Raw genomic sequence first — 27,412 nt, forward strand, 5'->3', positions numbered from 1 at the left:
CGTCAAAACAAAGGAGAAATTCAGCAGCTAGAAATCATTGCATTTGCCCGGTCATCCCAAGGCAGTTGGGGGTGGTGGTGGGTGGGGATCTGTTAATCAAAAATGAAAAGGAAATACAGTTTATTTTAAGAATCTTTATTTGTTTATTATAAAGCCTAACATTTCATTCATTGCTATACAGTGCTTGGATTCAGTTTGACATGTAATTCTGTACAGATAGCTTAAAAAACTGTTATGCATAGGACTCTGTAATAGTAAGTATGGTTTATAGTGGGTATTTTGAATTTGGGCCATCTGTCTAATTTGGATTGCTCTCTCTTATTTAACATCAACTGAGATTTACACCCAGCCCACAGTTTTAGCAGGCACAGCAAATGTGGACTGTGACTTAACCCAGTAATACACGAGGAGGCTCTCTGTCAAGAGGAATTTATGGCATCTACTTGATCACATTGTTGTTCATTCTCTGCCTGAGTGGTTCCCGTTATTCCATGACAAATAGTCAGATTTGTCTTCTCTACCATGACTAAAGCATAAAAATCTACCTTTCTGTGTGTCTCCATATTGTATGTACATGTATTATGTGTCAGTTGTTTTGATCATTTTTGGCAGTATGTGGAACAGTTTTATGATTATATCACTTCACATATTCTGTAGGGAAAATAAGACAAGTATTCATTTGTTCTAGTTCATTCTGTCCTGTGTAAATGATCTCTGTGTATTATTTGTGTTTTAAAAGGTAATATGAGGATTGCAAGAAATAATCTTTGTAGAAGGTTTTTGTAGAAAACAGTATGTAATATTTATCACGTAATCTCCAGTAAACACCCTCACCTTTTTTGAGTTGTTGTTTAGGGAATCTAGCCAAAACTTAGGAGTCTGGGAGAAGAGTTACTAATAACAATGTCAGTGCAAACATGAATAAATCAAAACAGGGAAATTACAGTGAAAGAGTGAGCTGGTGTTAGGACTTGGGAGTTCCTTGAATTCCAATACTTCATTAAACATTGAGGATATCGCATGCAAGCAAAATGATTACTTTATTATAATTTATATTTTCAATAGTCAGTAGAATAATTTTAAATATGTAATTTATAAAATAAATATCCCAGTTGAAATAATATAATATACAGAAACTAAGAGAAAGAGAGTAGAAAAAGAGTTTGGATGTGTTCTGGGGATTTTTGCAAGCTTAAGGTCATTGCCTGGCCTTTGGTAGCCAGAAACTCAGGTCCCAAACTGGGGTCAGGGCAATCACAAGCACAAATCCAGGCTGCACAGAGCCCAGTTGCAAGAGCAACCTTGAAGAGTAGGACTTAGGGGTGTTGGTGGATTGAAGCGTGACATGAGTTGGCAATGTGGGCTTGCAGCCCAGAAAGCCAAGACAGGCTGAGAGAGTTAGGGTTGTTCAGCCTGGAGAAGAGAAAGCTCTGGAGAGACCTTGTAGCATCCTTCCAGCACCTGAAGGGGACCTATAGGAAAGATGGAGAGGGACATTTTACAAGAACAGGTAGTGATACTACAAGGGGGGATGGCTTTAAACTGGAAGAGGGTAGGTTTAGATTGGATATTAGGATCCTTAATATAAGGGTGGTGAGGTAATGGAACAGGTTGCCCTGAGAAACTGTGGATGCCCCATCCCTGGAAGTGTTCAAGGCCAGGTTGGATGGAGCTTTTAGCAGTCTGGTATAGTGGAAGCTGTCCCTGCCCACGGCAGGAGCTTTGGAATGAGATGATCCTTAAGGTCCCTTCCAACACAAACCAGTGTATGATTCTATGATATGATCTTCTAGGTGTTCTCTGTTTACTTCTACTTTTGACAGATGTTTAAAGGGAGTTGTCTTGGCAATCACTGGAGCCTTCCATTTTACCTTGCTTTCACAGAGCGTCAGAAAACATGTTTTCTAACTAATGATGGGGGTGTATCTGCTGAGTTGTATCTAATGTCAAAGGAACCACCTCACTTGGGACAGAATATGGCTACTATGATGGGGAGGCAATAGCAGCACAAAAGCTGGGTGTATGGGCAAGGACAATACAGACAGAAAAATTACAAATCTGGAATGGTGTCCATTTATCACATGCTACTGTACCTTGACTGTCCACATCAACAGAAGTCATACAGAAGAATGTTATTTGTCAGTTGGTGGATTCATTTGGCATGACAATTGCTCCAAAATCTTTTTATAAACAGTAAAAGGATTTCACAACTATGACAATATATACTGATAGAAGACAGAGAAATAATTATTAAGAAGGAACCAGTCTCCAGTGTTAACATTTTATTTAAATGAACTGCTTCATGTGAGCCAGAGCTCTTGCCATTAGATAGTCTTTGCTAAAGTACACTGCAGTGGAATTTACTAAACGGAAAGATAATGCTTGTTCCTTGAAAGAAAAACTCAAAAGATTTGATAATTAACTCTCAAAGGAGTCCATTGATTATTTTACAGCTGTGGAAAAAACAGTAGAGACTTATTTATTGACCTAGATATCTGATAAATCAGAAAGGGATCAGTGTCATGGAATCTTTTTGAACAGACCACCTCCAAACACTGGGAAAGATCCAGATGAGGTCAAAACCCTCAGCTTCCTGTCTCAGAGAGGAAAAGACAAAAAAACTCCGATAAACATAAAGCTACACAGAGTTGCTTTGGAAATCTCTAGAGATGAAGAGAGTAGGGGAAAAACATTAAAAAAACCCCAGCCTTCTCTTGTTAAATTTAGTGAGACAAGACAATACATGCATTTAATAAATAGAAAGAAAACCCCTATGATTTACATTTTTTCCAATTTGATTACTCTGTCAGAACTGAGCCTGAAACATGAGAATCAATAGTGAAACATTCTCAACAGACATTATCAGAATGAAAAATCTTCTCCTGGGCACGGTTGCCTTGGATGCCACACAGCAGAAGGATGTAAAACAGATTGGTGAAATCCTAATTTTTTTGTTAGCAAACTCTGGGTTGTTTCAAAGGGCCTCAGATTTCACCTGCAGTCATCTAGTTGTTTAAGCCTGATAATAAAATCTATCATCTAAATTTTTTAATTAAGAAGAGCCAAATGGTATTTTGCTCATGTTAATAAGCACTTTGGCATAGTGGAACAGCCATACTGCCATTTATGGGTCACATTGTTATAAGTCAGTGGAAGCAGGGTTTAACACAAATAACAATGGAACCATCCTTTATATTTTATTGGAAATTCTAGAACATTTATGCATTTATCTTTCTACCATATGCAGAACGACATGTTTGATAATAGTAATGTTTGTTTTAATTTAAATTTCTGTACAGGATTAAATACTTTTAGATTCCAAATGTCTTACTTTTCAGATTGAAGTCACCAGTCCAGCAGCACTCACTATAAGGTGCCTTGAATGCAGTGGAAGTCCGCAGTGTTCTTAGTGCCGTTCTTCCTTGGGGAGGTCAACGGGTGGTGATTAGAAATTCACTACAGCTTGCCTTAGTGCTGGCTGTGGACTGAATCAGGTCCTTTCTCCAGACATGTATTTATGTGTATTTCTGCTATGTGTTTCCGAGACTGTAGTTTCATGCTTTTGGCCTCACTTGTGAATCAGTAGCCAGAGTTTTCATGCAACGTTTCTGTCTTCCCCTGAGCTGATTTTGTCATGGTGTGTCTTCTGTTAAGGCAATAAAACTTGGCATACACCACAGATAAAAATCAAGCCCAATACCTGATAGTACATATATATATATAATAGTGTAGGGTTGGTAATTCTTCAATTCTACTGGGATAATGCAGTCATAGCTCATGGTTGATTAAATTGGGGAAACAAAATACTGGAGTATACTTAGATGCTCTCAAGCTGGTTATCTCAAGTTCTCTAATAGAAACATTTTGATTGTATGAGGACATAGGCTAATCTGTGCCAGCTGTTCTGTACTTAACTATTCCAAAAGTCTCATTTTCCCTTCTCAAGCAATTTTTTTTCTCTGCAGACATATTTCATGCAAAAGCTATGCTGACCTTTAAAGATGTTTTACGCTTTTGTCACAAAATATGGTGGCAGTGCTTCTTTCTTTTAATATAAGGAAACGCTCCATCTAAAAAAGTTTTTTAAAAGTGTAGCAAAACACCTAGTTATTTCTAGCTTTATGAAAGGTAAATAACAATACAGTTCTATGGCTTTTTTATATAGGGGAATATAAGGGAAGTTTTAAGACAGTAATGTTGGTGTTTCATCATACAGAAAATGAATTATTATTTTTAAAGAAGTCAGTAGAGTATCAATCAAGAATATCTCCATTTCTTTAATTCCTCACCACATTTACTCATTTACTGGAGATAATGGTTATTGTCTATCTTATGGATGCGCCTATAAATAATAGGTATAGAACTGCATTGCCCTACTGACTTACACAATTTTCAAAAATCCAACCAATAGATACTCTTTTCCCAAAAATATATAGTGCTATTTTGGTTTAGTGTATTTACTTAACATGTATTTCCAAGGGTAAATAAGGGGGGGTTTAGCAATTTTGTACTTGCATGTCCAGCTAAGAGGTCATACTGCTCACATTTTATTTGCATGAAAGCAGGACAGTGTTTTAAAATATGGAATATGGGAGATACATACATATATAAATTTGAAAAAAAAAATCTAGTCAAGGAAATTCCCTTTACCAAAAGGCACTGTGTTGCACTGGGAGTCTTCTAATATTGATATTTCTGAAGTGTTAGTCATAGTAAACTCAGTCAGATTTTAATCCAGAAAAGCAAGGAATTGAGTCTAAAATGAAGAGTGACATTTCTATTTGTTATCAACAAATCATTATTTTATGACAAAGGAAAATAAGATTAAAAAATAAATGCTTCCATTCAGGGCAGATTTTTAAAAAAATGTGTCTACTCCATTCTAGGATCGTGTTACACTTTTTGTCAAGGGCATGTTGTTGTCACTGTATCATGGCTTCTTTGTGTATTTAAGCAGACACTTATTGACAAACCATAAGCTGCCTATTGCATACTTGCAAAAGGAAATGAGTCACCTGGAAAAGCCCAGCTGAAAGAAAAGTGTGCAAACTTCATTTTTGTTTTGCTTTTAAAAAGAGCTTAATAACTAAAATGGCATGTGCTTGTGCACGGTAAGACACTGAAAAACTTAGAACGATCAGACATTTCCATGCAAAATATTATCCAGGATCTGATACTTATGGATTTATAAGCATAAAATTTTGCTTAAAAGATTTAATTCTTAAAGTGTACTTTACTGCAATCCAGTTAAGCTGTGATATGCAGATATGCAAACTGGAAGCACTAATGCATGCAGGCTGCTTCCTACCTCATGATAATTCTTTGTTATTCTTTGGTAATTCAGTTTACTAACACTCACTGTTTCAGTTCTACAAATAGCTGTTGTATTTATCTGATCATGATAGTGTCTCCACTGTTAATAGCTAGATTCCACCAACCTGAATTTTACTAGGTCATATTCAGAGACTAGTCTTATAGATTTCAGTAAAAGTAATTGTGAAGAAATGGCAAGCAAATTTTATTCTGCTAACTTGAAGGGTTGAACTACTGAAAATGCAGTTCGAACAGAAGCTGAGGATTTGTGAAAATCAGGTCAGGTTAACGGCTGGGCCTTTAAATCTTACTTCACGTTTACAGTAAAAAATTGATCCTTCTTATTTTCTGCCGTTTCTTACACTTTGATCTTATAAGATCAATTAGGGTATCAGTACTCTTCACTTAAATAATTAAGAGTCCAGGAGGCATAGTCCTTAATATTATTGGTAAACTCAAGAATTACAATAGTTTCATCTTTTTCACTCAGCACCAGTCTATAAACGCATTGAATCTCTATAGCACAATCATTGCTATTTAATGATACACCACATAGGCCCATTAATATGCTCTAACTGATCCAAAGCTATAACATTATGAATTCTTGGAATCTATATATATAGATTTCAAAGACCTGCTAGGGGCTTTCCCATGATGCTCATGAACAGTAAAGAAAATATTTCTACATCCCTTAATTGTATCAGTTCTAGCATCTGCTATAATCTGTCCCATCTTTTTGTAGTTACAGATTACAGTATCTTTTGCATTGTTTGAAACTTAAGTAATACTTCAGCGGTCTGGGTTTCTCACTAAATACCCAGTCACTTACTTCAATCATAAGCCCTTCTGCTGCTTTATTCACTGTTTCCACTCAGTTTTTACTCAGCTGGGGCTTCAGACACCAACTCTCAGAACACAAGAGCTATGACTCACTCAGCAGGTCTATCTTGCACATTGGACCTGGCAAGACTTTTCCTCCTGTGCCCACAGTGCCCATGTTTACATCAAATCCAGTTGACTCATCTACGGACAGTGCTGACTAACCTGTCCTTCTTGTAGTCTCCATGTTTCCCTGAGTCCAGTGATTGCCTTCCCAAACTGGCAACTCTTCTCAGAACATTCCAATATTTCTGCTCGAATCTTGAGGCTGCAAGACCATTAAATCATTAATCGTTAAATCATTAATAAACTATGAATGTTAGAGTCATATTCTCAATGACACAATACAGCCTGTTACAACAGCATATAACTCAATGAGTCAGGGAGACAAAGTCAAAAAAGACGTAGAAACAAGATCTTCCTTCAGCACTCTGAAAAATCACGCACTCCAAATTTTGAGTGATAGTAACATGCTTCATAAGAAACATTTATTTTGCAGAAACTCACTTTAATATTTCAAGCTGAGGAACTAAAACGAAACTTCATTGTGCGTGTCTCAGTCCTTACATCTGGGATCTCTTCCTTAAAAAGGAGAGCATGCTTGTGGAATTCATTTGAGAGTAGAAAGGTTGAATTAGAAAGCCACAATTTGTGATCATTGTCTATTAACCCTAGAGCTTCTTGAAATCTGTGTTACTCCTAGCCCAACTGGCTCTTCAGCGAGATCTTGTGTATCATTAAGGATTCATTTAGTGATTCAAGGTCCACAAAAATAACAAAAGTGGCTTATGTCAGGTAGGCTCATTTCAGTAGCGGTTGGTTAAGATTTTTTCCACTGGCCTGAAGCAGGACAAATTAGGCAATGGATAAGCTAGCATTTCTGAAAATGCTTGAATAAATTATGTACATTTATTTATTTATTTATTTATTTATTTATTTATCTCTCTTTAGTTGAACTGTTGATACAGCTCTCATGCCATTAAGAAATGGCAATCACACAATGCTGAGTTTCCCAAACAGATACAATTAAATCCAGATGAATAATTTTTCCCTGCAACATATCCAGGCTGAGTCATACTGGGTATCTCCTCAAAATGGTAATGTTTTTAATGCATTGTAACGTATTTTTAAAATATTACTCACTATTTGCTGCTCATATCTGAACTTTTTAACACTTCATTGATCACAGGAAACTTCAGGCAACTTGGAGGAATAACAAAAAACCCAAAACAATGATTTTTTTTTTTTTTTTCTGTCCTGAATGCTACTTTCTCCAAGGCCCATTGCATCCTATCTTTTTGGCATGCACAAGTTTTTCATTCCATCTGCTTTTTTCTTTAATGTGGCTTGTTCATTGTTAGAAACATTCTACTTGAGTGTTTCTAGTTGCCTCTTTGTCCATTTAAAATCCACCAGAAGTGAAGTGCTCTTTTCTTATTCATAATGAGTTTCCCTGGTTTGATTTTTGTTGGGTTTGGATTTGTTATTTTTTTTAACTCTCATTCTATGGCCAGAGTTTATTTTTACATTTTCATTCTGAATTAGTCTTTCCAAAATAAAATCTTACTACAAATTTAATATATTTCCAATTGTTATATTACTTTCCAAATTTTTTAACATGTTCTAGATTTTGTAATACTTTTAGCCATAATTATTGGAATTCTCTATCTATTGAAATCTTGATTTCCAGCAAGAAATACAGATTTAGGTGCAGAAAAAAAATGAAAATATTTAAAACCGTATTACAATTAAATCATTAAAATATTTTCAAATTGTTTGTAAGAATGAAATCATGTTCACCCCAATAATTGTTTTGAAGAAGAGTTTGGAATGGAATACAAGCTTGCTGAACATTAGTTAAAATATGTGATTTAATCCTGGTCCAGATATATTTGTCTTTTTTATTCTATATCCTCTTTGAGATAACTCTTGAACTTAAACATCCTGTTTGGTTTGGTAAAGCCCCACTTGGAAATAATGTTGACTTCTGAATCCACTTTCCCTCTTTTACATACCTATATAAGTAATATTTGTGTGTGTGTGTGTGTGTGTGTATATATATATATATATATATATATATGTAACTCCTGCAGTGCTCTGGGCATATTTACAATGTAAATATGTTAGGTGTTAGTCAAAACTAGAACTTGTAACCAACCTCACCTCCCATTCAAATTGCCCAGCTCCTAATTGTAGGTTACTGGGACCTTTGTGGACAGATGCACTGACACAGACTGACCGACTGAACCCAGTTTGAGCTGCATGTCCTTTCTGAGAGATAGTCACTTCCCCGCTTCTGTTCTGGGAGGCAGCAGCTGTGAAAGGAAGCTGTCAATCATCAGCTCCCCAAAACAGAGGAGAGGTGTGCAGGCATGTAGAGGTGCTGAAGGCTGAGCTGGGAACAGGAGCTCACATCCCAGCTGGGACCAGAGCAGGGCTCCGTGCTTTTCCTTCCTCCCAATCCAGGCTGTCAGAGCTGAGTGCCAATGCCATTATCCGCTGCAGCCTGGCTGGAACTCTCAGAGACATAAAGGAAAAGGAAAAAGCTATCCAAGTCTCATTTGGACTCAAGTCCAGCTAGGGCATCTCTAGTGAGCTTCTCCCTAGGAATAGTGGCTCAGGTTTCAGTTCATGCTGTCATTTTCTGCTTAGGTACTCCTTATTGCTATCTTGATTGACAGTGTAAACACAGCCTGTGTTTTTTAGATAAATGTGTTAAGAACTCAAGTATGATACACAATAATATGTCACATCAGTATTTCTTATGTGTTTTGTTTCCTTTAATATTTTTTCCTCACTTTGGTTCATCCATGAGAGATATTTTCAGATTTTATATTAAGAAAATCTGAGTTTCTCATCTAATATCTGTGCATACAATTTGGATTAATATATTTTTGCTATTGCTGATAGAGAAAGTGAAAATTCTCAGACAGTCCTTGTATAGATCACACAATACTGGTGAGTTATGGCTGAGTTATGATGTGAAAGAAAATTGTAAGCTGATATCCACGTGGAATGCTATTGGTGCTGAATTTTCACTTTACTTGGAATAAATTGTGGGTGCTTTTAAAAGAAATATACTGTTCAGTTTTGAAGGTGTTTGTCTTACCTTCCAAAGAAGATTAGTTATCATACAATGAAGTGTAATTCATTTGATGGTGGGCATGGCTCCAGGGTATGACTGGCAAATATACCCTGTCTGTGGAAGGCTATATGCCAAAGCAGCAATACCTATACAGCAGCAGTACAAACACTAAGTGGAATACAGTAAAGAGATAAATCATTAAGCAAAATGCTTAGGTGCATTTAGCAGTAGTAGCAGTACTTTCTACCCAATCTAGTTTTACCAATGACTTTTGTAAATAATAATTAGTTTCCATCCAATAATGGAAAACTTAAGGACAACCTTAGCAATTGGTTGGAAGGGACCTCAGGAGGACTCTACTGAAGCAGGGCCAGACCTGAAGTCAGACCAGGGCTTTATCCAGTTGGGTCTTGAAAATCATTAAGAATGGAGCCTGTAGAACTTATCTACAAGAAAAGTTTGGCTGTATCTGAACTGTTCCTGGCAATGATTCATCTCAACTGCTTGTTGCTACCTGACAGCTGCTTACTACCTGCAGATCCCAGTCAACTGCCAGTGGTTTTGGCCTCACAAATGCTGGGAGGTGAAATGGCTTCCACTGATATTTATTTGCTGGCACAAAAGAAAAATTTCTTGAGAATACTGTGCTTTTCCATTCCTAGGGATGCATCTTTTACATTAGCTTCACCTGTAATGAAAGCAGAGGGTTTTACAAGTTGCTCTTCAGGAGGAAAGTTCCAGAGAGACTCAAGAATTGATGTGAGAATGGCCAGAGATGGAAGAAACCAGTCCCTGCCATTGCATTGTGGAGGGGAAGGAATGAACGTGAATACAGGGATGGGAGGAACATAATACCATTTCCAAGGACAAGAAAAGTCTGTCATGCAGACAAAAATGAATAAAAATAAGACTTAATGAGTTCAGACTAGAGAAAGACTGTGAATAGGTTTTTAGTACTAAGGAAGGTAATACTGGAATACGATCTTTTTCCTTGGGGCAGTTTTGGAGGTTTGTAAAAGGAGCTGGAGAATCATCCATTAAATATGACGGACTTGTCATTGAGAGAGAGATGGATGACATGGCATTTCAAGATCACTTCCAGTTTTGTTCTTTATGATTCTATGACTTTCTATTTTTAGCTCATTAATACTGTATCTAAATGTATAATATTTAATATTGTGTAATATTTAAATTTAGTTTTAATTACTGTTGATGGTTTCAGATTAAAATAGTCAGTAGACTTAGCAAGATAAATTTACTGTTGAAAAAGCAGTTAAAAATGAGCGTACAAAATGTATTCATTTAAATGTCAATGGATAATGGTTTAAGTAGCAATTACGTGGTGCAACTTTGGGTCTGCTTCTAAGGATTTAGGATAGAAATGCTAAAAAAAATTAGTATTTAAGGTGAATGACAGAAAAATCTAAGCAGCACACTTTAGGGGGAGAATGAATTCAAGGATTCAAAAAGGTAGTTACAGAATAATGAGGCTTTCAGACTAATTTTGTCTTCTGGTTGTATGTTAAGTGGATTCTGTCCTTTGATGTGAATGGAGAATCAACCCTAAAGGCTAGTCTACAGGACACTGTGTGTGTCTGAGCAAGCCCTCAATGCTGTATACTGAGCACATATCAATCCCATTAAGTAACATTTAATAGCTAGAATAATTCCAGTGTGCATAAACATATTTCAAAGGCATACATGAAATAGCTGAATATTTTATAAGGAAAAACTGAATTCCTCGTCTGAACCACAGACTTCTACAAAATTCCAGTCAACCACTTACCACATGGTCAGACACTTAGCTTTTATGAGTTTCAGACAACAATACACACAAGACAGATGCTATTAAGGGGTGTCCGAGGTAAACAAGGAGGGATTGGTAGTTTTTACCAAATTCAGGCCATTATCAGCTCTTCAGAAGTCATCCCTTCAGAAATGGTGCAGTAATTGGTGCAGAATTTCAGAGAAGCTGACATGACTGCAGCATCTTGGTTATTTCTTGCAGGAAATATCTTAGTTGTAAAGTATGGTGTGTGCCATATAAAGGGTGATCCAGCCTCCTTTGATTCTATAATTTTTCAAAACCTCTAATTGCCATTTATTACTACTTTCTAAGAATTCAAAATGAAAGAGAGAGCATGCTTTATGAAGATTTTTTTGAGCTATCTAGACTCTTTCTTAATGTGACTGAAAAGGAATAATAATGTCCTTGATCAATATTTCCACTCCAAACATGTTTGATCCCATCCCAGTTTGGGGGGTTTGTTTTGCCCATGACTAAGCTTACATGGAGTTAAACTAAGAAGTCTGATATGAACATCTAATTTTGTAACCCTTTTGTTGAATCACTTTTACTGAGACAAGTTCTGCAAATTCAAGCTTATTGGGTATTAATACAAACCTGAACCTTAACTTTGGTCTTATTCACAAATACAAATTTTATTCCCATTCAATATCTAGAGTTTTACCACCACTTCCTCAGTCACTAATAACAGTTCTCATAAATATCAGTGTGCTGTGAATGGTGATACAAAAGTAACCTTAGTTTATATCTCACTGTGCAGAAGTAATTTAATAAGAAATTGTCACTGAGACAATCCAGTTTTCACATGGGAAAGAATGTGTTCTTTTCCAAGAAAACAAGGCCTTAAACTCCTTTCACTGATTATAAAAAAGTAGCAATGAGTTTTCTCATGCTATCATGTTCGCTTACAAACTCGTGATATAAAAAAATATCTCTGGCATTTCATCAACTGTACAGATTGGCAAAGCTAAAGAAGGATACATGGGTGAAATGAGGAGCAGGGGACAGCAATTGGCTTCTCTTTTTTGACAATATGCCTCTGTTTCAGACCCTCACCAAGTTACAAATATGCACACTCCACATATTCTTCGTATAGGTGTCCTGAAGAAAACCATTTGAGAAGCCCCCAGACCCTACAATGTCTGTAAAATCAGCATAACCTCACCTTCAAAAAACCAAAGTTACAGTTAAGTGATCACTTTGCACTAAAAAAATCTAAATTTTTGCAAGAAAAAGAAAAATCAGTGCAGCTGATTGTCCTGCCTTTGCTTAGTCTTCCTTGACCACCACTGACATTTCTATGGCTGCACAGGGAGACTCTGCTAAGCACTACACTTTTCCCAGGGATTGTGTTCAAATGGACTTACAGTGGCCTTCCACTAGAAACCAGTGCTGACACAAGGAGAGCTGAGGGGCAGCCTGGGCAAGTAGATGAGAGAACAGCACCTTTTTAGAACCAATAATTTTGGGAAAATTAAAGTAACTATGAAACCATGACCTGTATCAGATTATGATTTAGATGTCTATTTTTTAAAACTAAGTTTGGAGTACAACTATGAACAGAACAAATTACAGAGTTGCTAAACAATTGTTTACTGATCACTCTTGAATCTTGAAATACTAAAATGTTATTAATATCATCTAAGATGAAAGTATATTTTTAGTCATTGTCTACTGTAACGTTTAGTTGTGAATTTACTACACAGTAACAAACATCCACTGAAGTTTGTCTTGGTATTGAATGGAATCTTTGCAAGAATTAAATGAGCAGTCTACACAAATGAAGAGGTATAGCCAACAAAAGCTTGGCTCATTGCTATAAGGAAAAATAAGTGCTTTATAAGGAAAAATAAGCTAAAGATCAGTCTTCAGATTATGAATATATAGAAGCTCTGCAGAATACTTGGTTTTACAGCCAAGCACCAGTCTTGCAGTAGTGTGGTGGGCAAAACTGGGTGGCAAGAAAGTAGATCTTTGAGGTTTGGGGCCTTCAAATAGTTTGACCACAACTTTTCCAGAATGTTGTCCTTAATTATAGGAAAAGACACTAGTCTCCCTATTCAAGGTCTTATTCTTGGAGATATGTATGATTACTGTTGTAATGACGAGGGGGGGGCTAAGAGGGGGAGGGTTGTACTGATTAAGCCCTGCAGTAAAAAGTTTTTCATTCAGTTTTACAAATATTTTTTTATATATATACTGAGAGCTGACAACTAGAGAGATTTCCAGGGGCTCCATGATAATAATTTATAGTTCTGTAATCTCATACACCCAGAATGCTTATAACCTAAGAATACAAAACTCTGTATATTCTGATAGGAATGCAGAATATACTTATATATCTGATAAGAATGCAGAATATAATGCTTACCTGAATGTTGTCTTTGCCTAATACTTGACATCTCAGAGAATCAGGCCCAAAGTAACTGTGGGACTCAAGAGATCTCACTTCTACATGCCTTGTTATCTGATCTACAGTGTTGCTGAATAGCACAACAAAGGAAAAACCAAACCAACCACCCCAAATTTTGTCTTATATTGTGCCTATCTTGACAATGGGATCATAATTGCATCTTGTCATGTCACACATAGAGCATCCTATATCACATCATATCACCTCACCTCTTATAACCTCCATTATTAATTTAACTATTAATTTAATACGTTTAGGCATTTTAACCTAAGACAGTCCTTTCTATTTCTCACCTGGAAGAAGTTAGAGAGTACTTTATGGGTTTTGATTCTCATGTGATGCTCTGATACTTTCTTCACTGCACAAACAGAGTAGGTCCCTTCTGCAGTAGAGCAGATTAACTGGTGACTCATTTAAATTAGGTCTTATGCATTTAAAGTAGGTTTCACACTTTTTGTGCCTGAATCTTACGTGTCCTTTCAGACATGGGGTTGCTTGGGCTCCATGACATTTAATATGGTTGGTATATACTATTCTAGATTGTAGTGGGTTTGTAACCCTCCCTGGGAGGGAAACTGAACTAGGATAGGTCACCTGATGTATATTTTACCAATAAGGTATTCCATACCATGTTATGTCAGCTCAGATATAAAGAGACAAGAAGGAAACAACTCCTCCCTTCTCTTCCGGGACAGTTGTACGGGACAGACGGCTGTTCTTCAGAGGAAGAAAACAACTTTCGAGGGGGAGTAGTCTTTATTGTCAGTTTTCCCCATGTGTATAGTGCTTATAGTTCTCTTTTTCTTCTTTGTGTAAATATAAAACCGCCTTTCTCAGCAGTCTCGGTTTTGCAAGGGTTTTTTTTTCCTTTCCCCCTTCCCTCATCCTTTTTCCTCTGGGGGAATTGGGCGGAGTCTTGGTGGACACCAGGCGTTCAGCCAAAGTAAACTAAGGGATATATCCTATAGCTTTCCAAGAACTTAAGCTCTTCTCTCCACATTGAATCCCCAACCTCATTCTTTCCACCATCAACTCTGAAGTTCCATATTTTATTTCTTGCTTCTTTACAGAGGTGTTCATGATCTAGTCATGCTTCAGGGGACAAAGAAAGAAAACACCCTTTGTTGAATGCACCATATCTCAGCTTTCCTTGATTCCTTTTGTCCTCTAATGGCCTCCTGCAGATATGAGAGGGATTGGAAAATGTTTGTGTTTGGCAGAGAATCCCAGGGAATCTCTCATGTAAACTGCTAACTTGAGCAAAATTACTAAAACTGGAACGATAAAAACAGACTTTTCTCTTTCTACCTAGATATCTAAATAATTTACCAGTTTCTCAGAAGCCATAGGCCCTGGGCTGATTTCAGTAAGTTGCAGGCTATGATAAAATATTCCTACATTTTGTCATTCAATATATAAGAATTCTCAGGCAACTCTTTTTTTTTAATTATTCTCTCCAGATAGACTTGTCATACTTGTTTCTGCATTCAGAAAATGCCAAATTTAAAACTATCATCAATGAACAAAGACTCTTCATGGCACAAATCAGAGTGCATGCATGCATATGTGTGTGTTTCTGTTACTTGTAAATACACAGAAATATAAATAAACCCACAGAACTCAAAAGAGTAATATAAAACTACAGCAAAAGGCAGAAGAAGCTAAATATTTATATTTTTACCAAAGAAAGACCCACAGATGAATGATAACTTGAAAGTCTTCAACTTAAATCTCATGTCAAGAATTATGAGGTTAAGTAACCAGCTAAACCTGCTCTTCTTATATGAGGATTTTTTCATGATTTTTGTAGAACAGCACATCTCTTCCATAATGCCTCCTAGCTTTGTACAAACAAAAGAAAAATTAATATAGGAAATTTTCTGTAATGTGTTAACTGGACTTGAAACACTCAGTGGAGAATCTTTACCACCATTATGCCCACATGCACTCCCACACATGAATAATTTGCAAACTGATTAAGGTATGATTATCAAGGGCATCGTGTTGTGTTTTTTTAATAGGCTGGTTTAGCATTTATTGAAGTCACAATCATATTAACGAACAGATATCTTCTCTAAAAAGACTGAGTTGACAGTGCAACCTGTATTCTTAAAACTCTTCATTTACTAGGGTAACATAACACCATTTAGGACAAGCACTTCTATTTCTCACCTAGAAATTAGAGTGTGCAGTGGTTTGTGAGTTTTAATTCTCGTGTCTCTCTTAGGCCTGATTCAAAGTTCGTTACAATCATGGAGAGAGTTCCATTAATTTCAGGAGGCTGCTCAGTACTACTATTACACTATCTTCAGGTATTGTGGGGCAGTGTCAGTAATAGATTTCATATACATACTAGGCATTTCCTGCATTCTCTGTTTTCACTGGTAAACTGGAGCAAAAACTAGGTTTTACATTTATTCATCTTCCCCCATTTCCTTTGCACCATCTTCAGTGCAGTGTAAAACAGAAAGTTTGCTTTCCATTTGGAAACAATTCCTTGCTTCCAGGTTTGAAATGCACTAAATAATCTCTTCAGGGAATAGTTCTTTTCTCATAAGGACAGTCAAGGATGTGAGCAGGCTGCCCACAGAAGTGCATTCTCTGTTCTTCAATGTTTCCATAATCTGGCAGAATCAAGCCCCAAAGAGCTTGGTCTGATCTCACAGCTGCCCCTCCTTCAACAGAAAGTTGGTTTGGAGACCTATAAAGTTCTATCCAAGCAAATAATCTATGATAATCTATGAAATGACAATATTTTGTTCTGTCCATCTACTTATTCTTTGTCTCTTTCAAACCTTAAGACTGGCAAATTGTGAAAAAATTGAGGCAAGGGCATCACAGGTGGAGAGAATGATTTAATCAAAGTGTCCTAGATGCCACTCTGGTTCTCACTATTGTATCATTTGTGTCCTCTTTAAAAATCATACTACAAGAAGTGTTAAAAGCTCTCACAGAATCACAGAATGGCCAAAGCTGCAAGACTCTACTTGAAATTGTCTAGTCCCAGCAGAGTTAGAACAGGTTGTCCGGGACTGTGTCCCATCAGATTCTTATCTGCCTGATGGAGACTCCATAACCTCTATGAGCACCCTATTCCACTGCTCGGTCACCCTAGCAGTACAGTTTTTTCCTCAGGTCTAAATGAGATTTCTTGCATCTTGTTTTGTTCCCAATGCCTCTTGTCCTGTCTCTGCATACCACTAAGAATTATCTGGATCTATCTTCTAACTCACTCATCAGATAGATGCCTTCCCAGTTTTCTCTGCACCAAGCTAAACAGTTCCACCTTTCTCAGCCAGTCCTCATATGAAAGATGCTCCAGACCCTTAATCATCTTAACTGACTTGCATCAGTATGTCAACATCTCTCATGTACTGGGGAGTCCAAGGCTGGACCCAGCACTGAACCCAGATGTGTCTCACCAGGACTAAAGAGAGGGAAAGGATCCCCCTTGTCCTGCTGACTAAGTTCTTCCAAGTGCAGCCCAGATACTCTTGAACCTTTTTAACATGAAGTTACTCTTAATTTGTTTGATTTCAATAGATGTTGAGGATACTGTGAGTGGCCATTGGCATCAATTCTCTCTTGATTTACTCTGAATAAATAAAAAAGGCTGAAAATTGCTTAAACAAAATCACAAAGACCAGAATGTATCTGCTGAAGGGCAAACTCTCCTTCTGATTTTATGGCAAAGCTAAACCAAAACATTTCCCTTTCCACCAACCTATAAAGTAGACATATAAGTACACAAACAGATTCACCTATTGGTGTATTTGTAAAACACATGCCAACAGGCAAATCAAAGCTAAATTTCATAATGTCACTGATGCTGATTTAATTTCTGATTATTAAAATAGTCTATATTTTTCCTAGTTTCACTTTTTAATTTATGTATAATAGAAAAGTAACAAGAAGTTCACTGAAGTATTTTCTTGTTTATTTTGCACAAAATAATTAGATTTGAGGTAGTTTTGCAATAATATAAAAATGCAGCATCAGTCATCTATCATTGACATTCTTTTTAATCACAGTTCTATTTAATTACAGTATTTTTCCAGTCTGATAATTAGTGCTCGGATTACTGTCATAATATTCTCAACAAAGCAGAAGTCTTTCCCCTCATATCAACCAGAAATGGGGTACAATAAAGGTAAAAATATACCTTTTTGCTTACTTTGTAAGCCATAATCATGAAAGTGTAGTCATAAAAGGTGACTTTTAGAATAATTACAATGCTACTTTACAAAATATAAAGAAAGAAGCTGGAAAGTAACTGAATATTGTTTATGCTGGAAAGAGCATGATTAATTACTTTATGTTTAACTATACTTTTTTCCCCCCAGTGAACAGAGATTACATTTATACTGAGCTCTGTGTCATTATGGAATTTGATTTTGGCAAATTTTCATAGTCATAATCCTGACATGATGTTAAATCATGAATGATAACTGGGAGTTGGGTGTCAGACTGGCTCTGGTAGTCAAGCGTAACTCCAAAGACAGAGAGCTGGATTTCATACATCATCTATACCTTATAAAATTGTACTGTAAGTGTAATTATCTTCTGTATTGGACAAGATGTAGCATTTTGGGCTGTTTCATTATACATTTGGGTTTGCTTCTGTTTGCTTTTGAACTAGTGCCACCAATTATTTGCATTAATATTGCAGAAGAATTAGTATAATGCTAATGCAATAATGGCAATCTGAGAAGTCTATATTTTCCATTAATAACTACCCACCCTAACCCTAACCCTAACCCTAATCCTGACCCTAACACTGGACCCCCTTCCTCCTCCCACCTCTAGCTAATGTGACATTAGCTAGAAAGTGATCCTGATTGACTCTGTCTAATACAGAGCTGTTCTGTTTCAAGAGCAATCACTTCAGGAGAAACTACTAGCTGCCATCCCTGCTGAGTTAAAACAGCTGTGTAACAGATTGTTTTGCCCCAACGTTTTTGAGTGATTTTCCATTTCATCAATAGTGAATCCCTAAGTTTCGTGAAAACAGTATCTCTGCTAGACAGTTTACTCGGCTGACATGAAACATGGAAAACTAGAATCAAAACCGCATGAACTAAAATACTGAATAGTCTAGGGGTTGAGTATGTGTTTAGGCAAAAAACAGCTGTAGAAAGGAAGTTACTACAAAGGAATACTTTTGTTTGGATTAAATTAGCTTTGAACGTGAAGGATGGTAACTTTCTGCGGCAGAAATTGGGTTAAGTTCAGGAGACCATATCTGTGAACAGCACATGAGTTTGAAAGATCTTGTGTAAAGTTAGGGAGAAACTGCACCTCACTTCTAGTTGTGAAATATTCCCATCCCTGTAACTTTGCCTCTGAAGACTTTACTTTTGCAAAAATAGCTTACTTGTATGTTTAACAGGAGTTAAAAAGCACATGTAAATCAGTGTTATTGAATACTTTATGTTTGGAATAACTGAGTAGGTGATCTAAAGTGCTTTTAAGGAAAATGAGAAGAAAAGCTTCTTTCTCAAAAGCATGTATGAATGTGTAGGGTGAATAGCTGCATGTATATAAGCATGTCTCCTCATCTGTGATATGTACACCAGTGTATGCTTACATTATTTGTTCTATTTTCAGTCTGTTCTAAATATTAGTTCAAAATATGATTTATAATAGTAATCTTACTGTGATTTTTCTGGTGTCTAGGCCTTGTGTCTTATGTCAAAAAAGAATGGAGTGCTTTAGCTTTGTCATTGTGTTTTAATGTTCTCTGCTTGCAATCCCTCCAATAAAATGAAGAATAAGACTCTAATCATACAATCATAGACTGGTTTGGGTTGGAAGATACCATAGAGATCCTCTAGCTCCAAACTCCCTTGCATGGGCAGGGATATGGTATATAGTAATGTGGTATATAGAGTGTAAAATTTAGAGAAAGATAAAATTCTTAGGTATTTTTCAAAGTTTGTGAACTGTACAGTGCAATGTAGAAGGATGAAAATTACACCTGATTTGCACATCTGCTAATAAGAATCATCAGACTAATTCCAAACCAGTGTATTTTTCTTTATTCTTTCTTTCTTTCTTCGATTGAAAACCTTCACAGCCTAAAATCAGTGATGTATAATACCTTTCTATTTTTCAAAAAGGGTATTCTTTAGCAAGGAAAGACAAGAATGAGTAATTTAGTGTCATATGAAATATATAGCATTAATATAAGATTTTAAGTCAGTCCAGCTGGCTGAAGTTCAAGAATACCAGGTGAAGCTCAGCCAGCTCTTTCCATAAATGATCCCTTTCTTTTGTCAGTACTCTAGCTCGCCTTGTCAATTGTGCAAATGTCTTGACTCTAAAAACCAAGCTTTCCTTTTCAAAGAAATTATGAGCATCTTGACACAAAAGTGTCAGGGAGGAGTAAGGCTGGTGGTGCCCTGATGGCCCTAGCAGGGGGATGCTTGGAGGGGGGCATTCTCTCCCCTCCTTAACCACAGGGCATTGGCACTGGTGGGAGTCTGCTCTACTCAGCTGAAAGAGGTATATGGGAAAAGAGGCTGCAGTAGGGAGTGTGTGTGTGATGTAAAACTATGGCTACGAGTGAAAGGGAAAAACACACTTAGAGAAATACAGGGTTTAAGAGGGCTAGGAAGTGAAATGCATCCACTTCAATTATTTTCCCATTCCCTGATAAGACAGGTGTATTAAATCCAAACTTAAGTACTGTCTTACTCCTTAATTGATTTGTTTTGTTTGAGTTGTCTAAAGTCATTGTGACGTACTGATAATATGGTATAAAATTCTAGTGACCTTACATAAAAAGGAGGGGGTTAATTACTTTCTAGAAATAGTCTGATTAATGCTGCCTTTGTACAGCATTATTTATCCATCAAATTTTCAAGATAAAAATTATAGCATTATGTGCACTGGACATTATATTCAGAAATTGCCAGGTGTTGTCATACATGTTGCACAAGGCAAGTTGGTAGCAAAAAGACACAAAAGCACTTGAAGACATGGGAGTAACTAGGGGAAAAACGTTGTGGTATTCTTGTCAATAATTACAAAAGGGCTGAAAAAAAGTAGCAGACGTTCTCAAAAATGTTTTCATTCTTTTAGTGTTGTTTTCTGATGATAGAAACAGGACTTGTAGGCTGTTTTCCTTGTAAAAACATTTGGGGTTTTAGTACTTAATTTAGGAGTAATTCAAGCATCCTTCATTCTAGGAACTGTTATAATGCTTTCTGTTCTAAACGTATGAATATATTCAAATTTAACCAGCTTTTTTATCACACCAGTGAGGATACAAATTAAAAGAAATATTTTTTTTTCGAGTTCATGACCTAAAGTATTTCCTCTTTGTGTGGAGACATGTTAAAAATAAAATCTCCAGACAAATAAGATCTCCAGTTTGACCTACTGTTTATGTTTGTGATGCATTCCTGAATTGTCCAAGGCAAATACGTTAAGGCAGAAATTACGGTTGCAAGTGCAGTCTTTGACCAGGCATCTTCTAATACCCAAGTTTTGACTTCAAAAGGGTAAAGGTAGGATTTCTGTATAATCCTATAAATGTAATTTATATTTTTGGATTCTAATTTGGAAGGTGAGAAGCTACCAGGGGGGAATAATGTGAAAGACTGCAAGCAAAGAAAATAGCGTGTTTTCGAAAAAACCCGAATGAATTGCTACTACCTTGCTGGCTTTAGATCATGTCACACTTCGGTAACCAAATCTCAGAATATACACAAAAGGGAGATACAAAAAAGATAAATAGGTTATAAAGCTCTTGGAAATTTATTAGATAATATCAAGGCTAAAACTGTATAAACATAAATTAATCTTATAATAATATTGGTTCCATGTGTTGTGATGAATTTGCAACTCAAGATTAATCTTTTTTTATTTGTATGTGTTAAATTTTTGATATATTGCTTAGGCTTTCATGTATACACACTGATAGTGCCCTGGCAAAACAGAAGGGGATTATTGTCTTGTTAAGTACATTTTAAAAATAGAAATCATAGTTAAAATGTTAATTTTTTCATGTTGATGTGAGCAGCAACCAGAACCACAAAGTTAAGACTTCTAAATGGAATAGCTAAATTTCATGCTGATAATATTATTGTTTTACGGAAAGCAGTGTTTGCCTACAAAGCCAGCGCATTTTGTTAAGTCTGAGTATCACTTTGAGTAATATTTTGCCGTGTCTTTATTTCAGCAGATTCTTCTCCAGCATTCTCAATCTGCTACATGCAGAGCAAGTTTATACTATATTGGCAGGATGAATCAAACAATTTGCTTGGAGAAAATTCCTGATTTATTTTTTTCTTCAAGTAAAATGCCTCTTATCTTTCTAGTCTGATAAGAAGAAAAACAAAAACCAACCACAAAACAAGCAAACTAAAAAACCCCACCCAGCCATCGCCTCTTCTTTTTTTGTGGTGTGGCAGTGAACTTCTGTTTTTTAAGTCAAGTGTAAATTTTAGTTTTATTAGCCTTTACAGTGCTGTATTTCCAAGTAAAATCAATAGAAATAAAAACAGAGTTAGGGGGCTAGGGGTCTAGTTTTGGTAGCAGCACTGGCACGCTCTGGATGTGTAAACCGATTGTGGTCTTGCTCACCGTGGCAACATGGCCTCATGCCTCAAAGAAGGTCATGTCTACTTAGCAGACAATTAGTTGTTTCATTGGGCTTTCTGTACCCATGCAAATTAGATTAAATAAATATTCTGACATTTGCAAACTTCAGATATCAATTTAACATCAATTAAAATGAAGATCCGTGGAGTTGCAATGAATCGTTTGGGGCATTGTGTTTTCAGTTTGAAAGAAAGTGAAACTTAATCCATGTCATTGATTTCCAAGTTATTTTGAGGTAATATTCTTTCAGGATCATTCTAAACTGAGTTCAAGTTCATCAGGAGGTCTTGCAAATTCATCAGCTTTTTCAGCAACCCAATGCAAAATATCAAGTTGTAATAAAAAATTAAATACACAGTTTTTCTGAGTTTGACCTTTATGTTGTAAGTTGTTCAATACTCTGTTATGGACTGACAGATTTGTATTTCTGCTTTTCTAGGATTTAGTTAGCTAACTTTTCACCTGTGTCTTCACATAAAGAGCATGTGGTTTATATGACTGTCTTATCTTTACATATCCTTTAATTCTAGCAGGAATCATTTGATTCATGTTTTGCAATGTCTTTGAAGCAGTCTATAATAACCCTGCTAAGAGAATCCTAACTAGAGAAGTTGCTGCACAGCCTGAAAAACAATTTAGAGACTAACAAAGAATGGTTGATTTGGACACTTACATTGCCTACTTCTTGGGCACTATGATGTAATTATAATGTATTTGCTTCCATTTCTTTAGAAGGATTTATAAAAATATTATTTCAAGTGAGTTAATGGAACTTCCTATTTTCTTACTTACTATTGTGAAAATCCATAGAGGAACCAGTAGGGCTTTTTCATATTTCTGAATTTTGAGGCAGGCTAGTTGGCTAACTTTTGTGTTAACTCTCTATATGAAAGGGAAATAGAGGGAGGAACTCCTTAAGAGCATTATTTAGCCTATCTAACTGAAAATCTTGCTTTGAGTTGTTCTTTTGAAGATCTTTTCGCCGTTTTCTACAGGGTATAAAGAAATTAGCTGCAATAAGCTCGGTGTTTGAGGCTGTGATGTGAATACCCCTCATCCTTCTCTCTTTCCATTCAGAGGATCTAAGATGCTGTGTTTACTATTACGCTAACGTATCTCATATCAATCAAGAATTTCCAACCAAGACAGAAATCTCTGCTACAAATTGACAAAACATAGTTACATTAATGAGTTCCACAAAGAAAGGTAGTTGTGGTTATCTTCAGCTGGAAAAATGGTTTCTTTGAAGTTCTTCTCTCCCATTTCTATCATTTGTATTTGTACAATCATATTAACTAACTTGAGGTTAATATTTTGAGAAATGTTTAGAATCAGTAGCTGTTTTAAAAGTATGTATATCAAGGGGATGATCATGATGCATTTGTGCTAAAAAATTGTGCTTTTTTAAAAATTTACTTGCCATAATGGATGGATATTAAACATTAACATAAAATGTTTTCCCAGCTGTAAGTCAATACTCAGTAAACTGGTTACACAAAACAGTATTTTACAAAAAAAACCCAAATATTCTGCTTATTATTAAATGTACTTTCATGCCAAATCAAGAAATAGAGCTTTTATAATTTAAGCTTTTTTTTTTTCAAGTATTGCCATTTCAGATTTATTAATTGTATGTTCCATATGAAACAGATTTACCAATTGTATTGTTCAATTCTGTTCAATAGGAAATAGCAGAAGATCGGGATCGTTCACGACTGGATTCAATGGTGCTGTTAATTATGAAACTGGACCAGCTTGACCAGGATATTGAAAATGCTCTCAGTGCAAGCTCTTCCCCATCCAGCACCCCAATATATAAACGAAGGCATATACCTGTAAGCCAATTTGCTCAATTTCCTTATTATTCTGAGTAGAATCCTTTTTTACTTTACTTTTTTTTTTTCAGTCCTCACATTTATCAACTCTTTGGTTTCAGAACCCAAGCTCCTTTTGTAAAGAATTTGACTTGTATTTTTTTTGCATGTATATACATTTTGAAGGCAGTAATATTTGTATCCATTCTTTCTTTTGGCATCATTTCATAAATGAGAGCTTCAAAACTCCCAGATAAAACAAAGGGAGATCAACAAGATTCAGAAAATGTCTGGCTCTCTCATTATCACTTACTGCGAGTGTAGAGTCAGCACAGAGTCAGAATCACACCAGTCTCAGAATATTTGACATTAAATAGAACTGAAAGTAAATCTGAGCTCCAAGTCTTGCTTTTCTACTAGTGGGAAACACACTTAGAAAATTCTCTTTCATTCAAAGTAAGATTCTGGGCAGAAATGTGCACTTTAATTATTTAAATGTCTTTCTTTTTTATTTACTTAAATGGACAATTCTTTGCTGAGAGTAGTCTGAAAGGAGATGGGACAGCTCACAAGCATGACTGATGCATTCTCTTTTTTTCTGTAAAATGTTTACACACATAACTATGAAGAACACGAAATGGCTGACCCAAGGTGTTCTCCTGCAGGCTTCCTGTTAATTTCATCCACATGTGCTGCAGCTGCTTTTCAATTCAAGAAACCTGAGAAATACTGCCCCAAGATCTCTAACATTCAGGTCATTTGTTTTTGTTAGTGATATTTTCTTTAAAATAATGAGGAGTTTTTCCTATTAAAGACAGACTTTGTTATTGCTAAGTGAGTGGTCTATAGGTGAAAAAAAGCTGTATTCAAGTTTCAGTGGGTTTGATCAGGTGAAGATTTTAAAATATATCATTTTTAAAGGACATCACATAATTTCACTTTTAACGGTTACACATGTTCCCCATGGATATCAATGTTCTCACAGTATCTCCTTGAGCACTGATGACACAGAAAAGCTGAAATACACTGTTAATATCTGTTCTCTGTATCTCACCAATCTGTGCCAGCATTTTAGCTAATTTCTTACAGCAATAAAGTGAATTGATGCAATCTGTATAAATAAGCCTGCACGATATTCAGAGCAAAACAACCATTCAGAAAGACAGCTTGCATCAAACATGGTATATATGCTATCTATATACGCTAATTTTCTAGGGGTTTGTTGAGCCTTTGATTATTATGTATTAGAGGATCAAAAGATCTGGTTTTCAGGGCATTTATGTATTGAGTTCAGGCTCGTATTGATTTTATAGTAACAGAGCATTTGAATGTGATATAAAAACATGGGTAACAGGGCAGGGAGCATGATTCTGTACTGTGGCAGCATAGTTCTGCTAAGCAGAGAATTATAAGAGCAGCTGTAGCCAAACCAACTGCTACAGAGGCCTTTCTATGACACTTCTGCATTTCCCAATGCTTCACATTGCAGAGGACTAACTGGCAGGAAATACCTGACTCAAATACATGGTCCTACCTAGAATGCAGCATTGTCTCTAACTTCTAACTGTTTTCAGAAAACCACACACTTGTGTACATGGTGTAGAGACACCTGTCTAATTGGCAGCTTTGGCAGACCACAGAATTAACTGGAATTAATAAATCAAAGGGTGCTGTATCTTTTCAGTTCAGGAGCTCCTGAGATGTCGCTGCCTCATATTTCACCTATTCTAGGAAACTGGCACTAGGAAACTGGGGCTTTGTCTGCACAGAATTGTCTAGAGTTAATAGTTCAGGGGTTTTTTTGCATACTCTGTAGCTGTATTCAAGCAGGCTGCTCCTCAGCTAACAATCCTGACAGTGTATGGCTGGTTCTACACACAGCCAGGTCTTTGCCATACATGTGTCGCAATTTATCTGCAAGTAGTATAATCCCCTGCTCTCACTTTATGCAGTAAATAAAGCATGTACTATATTTTTACTTCCTCAACAATAAAACATACCATATATCTTCTTTTTATTCCCAAAAAGAGGAATGTAATCAGTATCATTAAAAGTAAGGGCATTTTAATCAAAAATAGCATTTGGCTGATAAGTGTCTGCTATTTCCAAAAAACTAGGGAGCTGTACCTCTGAATTGTATAAACTGCTGCATGGTGATGTCATTTCAGCTGTGTAATGGCTCACAGATGTTCGCTAGCTTGCAGTGCTGCGGAGACAGAAGGTGGGAGAACACAGGAAATACTGAACATCAGAGGAAAATGTCAAATTTCTGCAGCCCCAAACTGATTTTTCTTTCCTTGAATTCAAACATTTATGGGAATTATTGCTTTGATGTTAGCAGTGATTTATAATTTCAGAACAGCAGCTAATGGAAATCACCACATTGAAAAGGACAGCAAATGAATGTGTAGGTAATGGAAATGAATAAGGGGAATTACTCTTACACAGAGAATTAAGCATATGTATTTAAGTGAGCTTGCCTAAATATTTCCATTATTTAGCAGAAGTAAGTTTTTATTTCATGTTCACATTTACTAAAGAGACTTGCAATACTTTTTTACAGGATGTCGAATCTGGTTCTGAAAGTGGAGTGGATGTTGCTTCAGTAAATCAGTCACAAACAAACTTATCTCCTAACATTCACACTTCTGACCTAGCATCTCCCTCTTCAGTAGCCAGCTCTGGAGCTATACCAAAGGCTGGGGTGAGTACAAAGGTTATATTTTTTTAACTTCTCTCATGATTACAGCTTGGAAGTGAAATTAAGAAATATTTTACTATTCATTACTTGGATGATACGCAGAATGTGTGTGACGCTAAGAAAAAAAGGACTAATAATGCAGGTTGCCATTTGAGTGGCAAACAATCCTAGAAGTTTCACATTTAAAAACCCACTATTAACAGCTGATGATTGTAATAAGCTGAGTTTTTACATGAGAAAATAAATTACAGGAGCTATTTCATTTAAGAAGGTAAGTTTTTTGGAAGTGGTATTGCTTGGAACGTTTCCTAAATGTCATGGAGGATGCAGCCAGAGAAAAAGATGGTTAAATTATGTGGTTTGATTTATGATGTCTGAACTCAGTCACTCTAGTCCTCTTGAAAGGTTAAACTGTTGTGTTCTGCAAGCAGAGCTATTACCCTACTGAAGGAAGAATGTCATTCTAAGGCAAAATTTGGCAAGTGGTTTCAGATGCTTATGATCGAGGGGAAGACTTTGAGCAAGCAGACCCTTTTCTGCAAGTCCCAGTGGCGAGGAAGGGCTGGCCTGAGAGCTCAGATACGGCAAGGAACCTCCTTCCGGACCCATTCCTAGATACATATATCTAGGCTCCTTTCTTTTGCCTTTGTCCATCTTTTGAAGAATCTTTCTTCATAATGCTTCAGCCATCAGCATATGCCAAAAAGCTTGGATGTCCTAGAAACTCCTGGCATACTGTTTGTTCCCTCTTGCACTTGCCATTTCTACTGCCTCAAGAAGCACAGAAATCTAG

General features: G+C 36.3%; 1 protein-coding gene across 3 annotated transcripts in view; it reads left to right on the forward strand.

Moving 5' to 3' along the window:
* The window catches only part of DLC1 (DLC1 Rho GTPase activating protein), a 225,987-nt gene that overhangs the window by 30,115 nt on the left and 168,460 nt on the right, over positions 1-27,412 (forward strand). For all 3 annotated transcript variants that reach the window (XM_064652803.1, XM_064652807.1, XM_064652802.1), the window contains exons 3-4: positions 23,790-23,939; positions 26,482-26,622. In XM_064652803.1, coding sequence (XP_064508873.1) covers positions 23,790-23,939; positions 26,482-26,622 — 291 coding nt within the window. The remainder of the gene's footprint in view (positions 1-23,789; positions 23,940-26,481; positions 26,623-27,412) is intronic.

This window comes from Pseudopipra pipra, chromosome 4 (genome assembly GCF_036250125.1).
Source record: "Pseudopipra pipra isolate bDixPip1 chromosome 4, bDixPip1.hap1, whole genome shotgun sequence".
NCBI classification, from domain to species: Eukaryota; Metazoa; Chordata; class Aves; order Passeriformes; family Pipridae; genus Pseudopipra; species Pseudopipra pipra.